This window comes from Glandiceps talaboti, chromosome 13 (genome assembly GCF_964340395.1).
Source record: "Glandiceps talaboti chromosome 13, keGlaTala1.1, whole genome shotgun sequence".
Taxonomy (NCBI): Eukaryota; Metazoa; Hemichordata; class Enteropneusta; family Spengelidae; genus Glandiceps; species Glandiceps talaboti.
In genome coordinates, this window is record NC_135561.1 from 6,361,751 (window position 1) to 6,369,021 (window position 7,271).

Consider the following 7,271-nt stretch of genomic DNA (forward strand, 5'->3'; position numbering starts at 1 on the left):
TATATATATATATATATATATATATATATATATATATATATAACTCGGTGATATATATATATATATATATATATATATATATATATATATATATATATATATATATATAACTCGGTGAGTATCAATCTGCTAAGACAGTGCTCTATACCGCAGTGCTCTATATCGCATATATATATATATATATATATATATATATATATATATATATATATATATATATATATATATATATAATGTTTTAAGAGAGTATGTCACCCTATCAACGGATTCAACTACATTTGGATTGAATATCGGGTTCAAAAGGTTCAACAAACTATATGCCAGACAGTTCAAGTTTTTTTTATATCTGCGCATGACTGAACTCTGACGTCAGCTCTATATTCCAAAGTCCAAATCACGGTGACTGTAAAAAGAAACCGTCATAACAAAAATGGAGACAAACCACGCGTTATCGTATTTATGGGACTTGAACGTACGCACTGTTATAGTAGGTGTGCTGACGCTGTTAATATGTTTAATTTTAATAAAACCGAAGAACCGCAACCTCCCTCCTGGCCCGTGGGTTTGGCCTATACTGGGTAACATCCCCAGCCTTGTTGGAAATCAACCGTACCTGTTGATGAGAGACCTCGCTGCAAAGTATGGCAACGTGTTCTATTTGAAGATTGGGCCTAGAGATGTTGTAGTCCTTCATGGACTAAACACGATGAAGGAAGCTTTTAACTTAGACGTCTTTAATGACCGGCCAATGCGACCTTCTGAATTTACCATAAGAGGAGACGGTGAGTGTATGGTTAGGACCAGTAATTGTCTGAGTTTACTCCAAACAGTTGAAAATCTATTGACCTACTTTGTAACAAAGGAATACACGTACATTTGAGGAGTTAGATTAATTGCAAGAATTGCTCTGCTCAAGTATTGAAAATTACTACCAAATATTTCCATGGATATAGACTGATGCACTCTTCGACTCGTAAGTATAGATCCATACCAACAGTATAGACAGTATAGACTGCAATGGGAAAAGCTTAGGTGTCATAAAGGTTAAGCAGAACGGGTTGACCGCTTGAATTTAATAACTGTCACCAGCCACGTGCACATTTACTCATATTGGCTTCACTTGCGAGTTGAACTTGACGATAATTCTGTGCCAGAATCATTCACCCAACTATCATGATCACTGCAGTTCTTCGACTGAATAATCCAACGTTGAAAGGTCGTGGATGCTCCACATTGCTCCACATTCATTTCGGTGCTACTTCTGTGATGTTTCTTTAGTGTGATAAATATTCAATTTTCAATTCACTAAATTCAATGGCATACTATCTAGTGATACCTTTGTATTTGTACAGGTGTTGTATTTTGTGGACCACCACATTGGAAACATCGCCGGCGAATTGTATCAAAGATACTACGAGACTCGCTGGGTTTTGGTAAGATGACTATAGAGGAAAAGATACTTGAAGAAGCAAAATATTTAATCAAAGAAATAGAGAATGAGGGAGGTAAACCCTTTGACCCAAGAAACTATCTAAGTAAGGCCGTTTCTAACATAATTTGTGCAATTGTGATGGGCGAACGATTCCAATATGCAGACCCATCATTTCAGAGAATAATATCAATTTTGCATGAAAGTACCCAGTCCACTTTATTGATGCTCTCAATATTTTGTCGGTCATTGATTTACACACCCTTCTTTAGGAGTAGATTTCGACAAACGTATGACGACTTGCAAAGAATAATCATGGCGTCCGTGTCCCAACATAAAGAGGATTTCGATCCAAGTAAGCCGAGAGATATGATTGATATGTTTCTTAAAGACCTTAGACCAATAGGTGAAGATGACTTTGTTCAGTCAGTTATCGACCTGTTTGCTGCAGGAACGGAAACGTCATCAACAGCATTGATATGGAGTATACAACTGCTTGTACTTCACCCCGAAATTCAGGATAAGGTTCAGTTTGAGCTGGATAGAGTCATCGGGCAGCACCGCTCACCAAGTATGGAAGACATAGCCGAACTTCCATACATAGAAGCCGTAATTAGTGAAATACAGAGATTTAGTGCCATCGCTCCGCTAGCCGTGCCGCATGTAGTTTGCAAAGATATTATATTCCATGGCTATTTCATTCCAAAAGACACTCTTGTATTAGCAAACCTGTGGGACGTGTTACACGATCCAGCTTTATGGCCCGAGCCAGATGTTTTCAAACCAGAAAGGTTCCTGAATAAAAATGGAACATTCGAGAAACCAGACGAATATATCCCTTTTGGAATAGGTAAAAATTGTAATTAGTTACTGTTGTAACTTTGTTATTGTCGTTATTGATTGGCAGAATACCAATTTGAAAGCAGTTACAGATACAGATACAGATACAGATACAGATACAGATACAGATACAGATACAGATACAGAGTCAAGATTACGTAACACCATGACGTCGTTATCTCTAAAGACGATATGACTGAGGTCCAAGGCTGGAAGCTAAGAACCTTTGAAGTATTTTGGTGATTAATACGTTTGCTAGACCATATTTTACCCCTCGGGTTAATTTTTATTTGTCTGAAAATTTCTACATACAAGTACCTACCACTCTCTGTCGTCCAATACCTGGCACATTTGTTAATTTGATAAAACGATTAATCTCACAGTCTATGGTGTATGGTCTCTACTCCAAATTCATTGCCACTTTCATTTGCTCCTTTTCTCAATAGATTATATACGATTTGTATGTCAGTTACATTATATTTTAATCAATTCATTAACTTGTTCTCATCTTTCAGGCTCCAGAATGTGCCTTGGGGAACAGCTGACGAAGGCGGAACTGTTTTTGTTCTTCTCTAGTTTATTTCAGGCATACCGCTTTGAAGTGTCCGTGGAACACGGGGTGCCTTCAGAGGAGCCGATTCTAGGAGTTACGTTGGCCCCAGCGCCTTACCACATCCGTGCAATCAAAAGAACTATAATCCTAGAGTAACGTTTTACGTGTTGTGAGGAAAAAAGGCCATATGAAAAGTAGATTGGCACTTGTCAAATAAATAGATTTGCTATAGAGTTTAAGCAAAGGTATTTTGGTATGGTTAGAGGAGTCTGGTAAACTTGAACTCAGAGAATTGTCATTTTCATTGTGGTTTTATCTAACCATATAAAACACTCAGTGTATTTCAAAGACACCATAAGTTTGAATAATTTTCATCTGTGGGTATGGAAAAAAGTCCAACTATCAAACTGATTAAGTTAGATTAGATGACACATCTTTACTGATGGCGACACTTTAAGTGTATATCTTGGCTAAAATTATCGTTTATGGCTAAAATTCTGGGTAGCCACCAGTAATACATCAAACTGTGTAATACCCCAAATATCCCGATATTTGCTATTTGTACGATTAAAAGAATGTTTGGAAATTGAAACCATCACCAACATGTACTCGCACAAATTTTTAAGCGACCGATCCATCATTTTAATATCTAAAAATGAGAAGCATAAAATTGATACATGTCGCCTTTACAAAACACACGAACATTCAAACTCTATTGATACGCACAGACGACTAATTAATAAATGACAACTAAATAAAGACATGGGTGCAAAGTGCATGACATGAAAGTATCAACGAACTATAAATGTGCCCCATTAGATTTTATCGAAATATTTTATACTGTAAGTGTTTAAACACCGATCACAAACAACAATTGAAAACGAATAAAACATTAACTGAACAGTTCAATAATTAATATTTCAACTGGTACATGATGCCACCTGATTACTGATGCACACATAGAGTTGATGCGATTAACCCCTTAAGTGCATGTAAAACGTGATAGTCGATGCGTTTAACCTCGTAAGTGCATGCAAAATGTCACGTGACAGACATGATATAAAGTCCACTGTTAAAAATAATGATAATGCAGTTTAATACCTTAATTTCTAATTATTTGACATGCTATGAATTGCCCGATTCCGCCTAAAATGTTATATTTTAGATAGTGGTCGATAGTGGTTGTTTGAATGATTGGCTCAGGATTTACACATCATTGCTTGCCCGATTACGTATACTTCAAATTTGCTACAGTCAGTCCTGAGCAAATTTGGACCAACGCCGAGCCAAGAAGCAACCAAGGTGTATAAATGAGCCCCTGGTAGGACAAAAGTTATTATGTGAAGTAGATAATTATGTGCACCCCGTTTCTACACGCATTGTGTGAATCCAAGGAGGTTGAAGAATGATAAGGTTTGTGCTATTATTAGTCTGTGCCAGGGTATTAATTGTGTAACACTTTGAATGTTATTTTGACTTTGTGAGGCGCTACAGAGAATGTGAATAGTTCTAAGCTTGCTACTGTTACAGTATTATTCAAGTGTTTTTTTATTATATGTGAAATTTTTAAAGATTTATTGGAAGAATTTTTGTTGAATAAATAAACCTGTCATGAAATTACATGATGTGTAAATGTGTCAATTATTGCGATTTTTAAGCAAAAAAATAATATCATGTCATTAGATTTTCACAAAAGTGACATAATTATATGCACTTTCATGAAAATCATGTCAAAATTCTATTTGAAGTATAAACTTACGATCTAACGTTTGCTTGTTGTGCTATCACAACGTTGGCAAACGTATACACCAGGTATTTAGCATCCTCAGCGTGTTGGACAGAGTACTAGTGATAATGGCCCAGTGCCCTTTAACTTCAACAGAAAGGTCGACGGACTATGATCATGAAATCATATGCCTGCAGGTTAGACTGTTCTCCCTTGTTCATCAAACACCAACTGAGTCACGTAAACAGAGCTAGAAAATGTCGACCGTTACAAACCCTACATCCCATGGTTATATATGGGATCTGAACATACGCACATTTATCGTAGCTGCACTTACGCTTCTTATGTGCCTTATGTTCTTGAAGCCAAAGAACCGCAGCCTACCTCCTGGCCCATGGATTTGGCCAATTCTAGGTAATATCCCCAGCTTTGTCGGTAACCGGCCATACCTAGTGATGAGAGATCTCGCTGCAAAGTACGGGAACGTAGTCTATCTAAGACTTGGAACAAAAGAAGTTGTAGTTCTTAATGGACTGAAAACAATGAAAGAAGCTTTGAATTCAGATGTTTTCAATGGCCGACCAATGAGACCTTCTGAATTTACAACGAAAGGAGATGGTAAGAACTGTAATGTAAAACTAATTATTTCTCATTTGTAAAAAAAAAATAATAGGACATTAACATTTGTCATTTAACCTTACTCTGCATTCAGATATATGAAGGGGTGGGAGGGGGTTATCTACAAATCTAAGCGATGAATGTCAATATCAACGAGACCTCTGTTGAATTGTTGAATTTCAAAGTGACCCATTTGTAAAGTTCATATGTCGGAAATCAAAGAACTGATCGTTGAAGACTAGATGATGTAGTTTGAGTGTGCCCTCATCCCTCAATATTTGAGATTTTAGCTCTCTGTCTTCTGATACCATACCATCAATTTCAAAATCGAACTATTACTCTGTTTTACTGACCGGGAGATACATACATTAAGGATCGGTTATTATGTAAATATTTTCATTTGAGTGAAAGATTTATAAACTCAGCTTGTGCCGCTTGAACAGGTAATAAATGACCTTGTCAAGACTTATGTTCTTACTGCCTGTAATGGTCAAATATAGATAACAAAGTTAAAACGCTTTAGTTTGGCAATGAGGTCAAGGACTTGAGGTCTTTTCAAGTGACCGAAAATCAATTAAACACTGCGTCTGTAATCTATTAACAGGTATCGTGTTTGCTGGAGCACAGCAATTTAAACATCGCCGTCGAATTGTATCTCGTATGCTACGAGACTTTGGAGTTGGTCAGGCCAGCATTGAGGGGAAGATACTTGAAGAAGTCAAATGGTTAATCAAAGAAATCGAACATAAAGGAGATAATCCTTTTAATCCTAGAAACGATTTAACCAAATCGGTTTCAAATGTAACTTGTGCTATAGTATTCGGCAAACGATTTGATTACAATGATCCTGTGTTTCAGAGGATCATATCATCACTGCATGAAAGTATGGAAGCACCGTTGCTAATAAGCATGGTAATGTTCTGTCCGATCTTAATCTACCTTCCAATCATCAGGGGTCGAATGTGCCGTGCATATGAATCCTTGAAAGAGGGCGTCTTTCCCGCGATCGCCACTCATAAGCAAACGTACCATCCAGACAGGACTAGAGATATCATTGATATGTTTATTAAAGATCTTCGACCAGTTGGTGAGGATAAAGATCAAGATTTGGTCCAATCAACAATTGATTTATTTGCTGCTGGGACGGAGACATCATCAACAACTATTCTTTGGGGTATAGTATTTCTTGTTCGTCATCCACAAATTCAGCAAAAGGTTCACATGGAGCTGGACAGAGTAGTTGGACATGAACGTCTGCCACGAATGGAAGATAGAGCCAAACTCCCATATCTGGAAGCAGTAATATGTGAAACACAGCGTCTATCCGCCATCGCTCCTTTATCTGTCCCACATGAAACTTTGAGGGATACACTTTTCCAGGGGTACTTTATTCCCAAGGGTGTGATCGTACTACCAAATCTATGGGGCGTCTTACATGACCCAGATATATGGACAGACCCTGATATCTTCAGACCAGAAAGATTTTTGAATGAAGACGGGTCATTCAAGACAAGAGATGAATTCATCCCATTCGGAATAGGTAAAGTCATGTCTTTTTTGTAGCCAAAGCAATATATACATACCTTAATCACAGTGGTATGTTGTCTAGCTTGTGGGATAGTTGGAAATAAGACCTCCCATTGTCATGTTCAGTAGAATAAATTTCATTTAGAGAAGTTTTGGGTGGTCTCTCTATCAGTATTTTTATCCCCGAGGATCGAGGATCTTTCTTTCTGTTTGTCTTTTATTGAATGTATGTGCATATAAGTGTTTTTGTTATCTTTCAGTGTCCACCTTATTTCTTTACACTACATCACTTTAGTTTATTATTTTTATATTACATATTAATTCCACGACCATGACATTCATCCACAAATTAATGTGTTTGTTCTTCATTTGTTCAAGGTTCTCGTGTGTGCCTTGGAGAGCAACTAGCGAAGGCGAAGTTATTTTTGTTCTTGTCCAGCTTGTTTCAACGATTTCAATTCCAAGTGTCTGCAGAGCATGGTGTGCCATCTGATCAGCCGCACCAAGGCGTTTCATTGGAACCTGAGTCATACTGTATACGAACCATTAAAAGATACACTCGAGAGAGCAACAACTAA

General features: G+C 37.2%; 2 protein-coding genes across 2 annotated transcripts; both read left to right on the forward strand.

Moving 5' to 3' along the window:
- The first annotated feature begins 706 nt into the window (after positions 1-706).
- Positions 707-2,978, forward strand: LOC144444984 (cytochrome P450 2J4-like). Its single transcript, XM_078134534.1, has 3 exons — positions 707-782; positions 1,353-2,279; positions 2,785-2,978. The coding sequence occupies exons 1-3, from the start codon at positions 707-709 to the stop codon at positions 2,976-2,978; spliced, it is 1,197 nt and encodes a 398-aa protein (XP_077990660.1).
- Positions 2,979-4,805: 1,827 nt separating this feature from the next.
- LOC144444985 (cytochrome P450 2J6-like) lies at positions 4,806-7,271 on the forward strand. The gene is made up of 3 exons (XM_078134535.1): positions 4,806-5,166; positions 5,771-6,706; positions 7,072-7,271. The coding sequence occupies exons 1-3, from the start codon at positions 4,806-4,808 to the stop codon at positions 7,269-7,271; spliced, it is 1,497 nt and encodes a 498-aa protein (XP_077990661.1).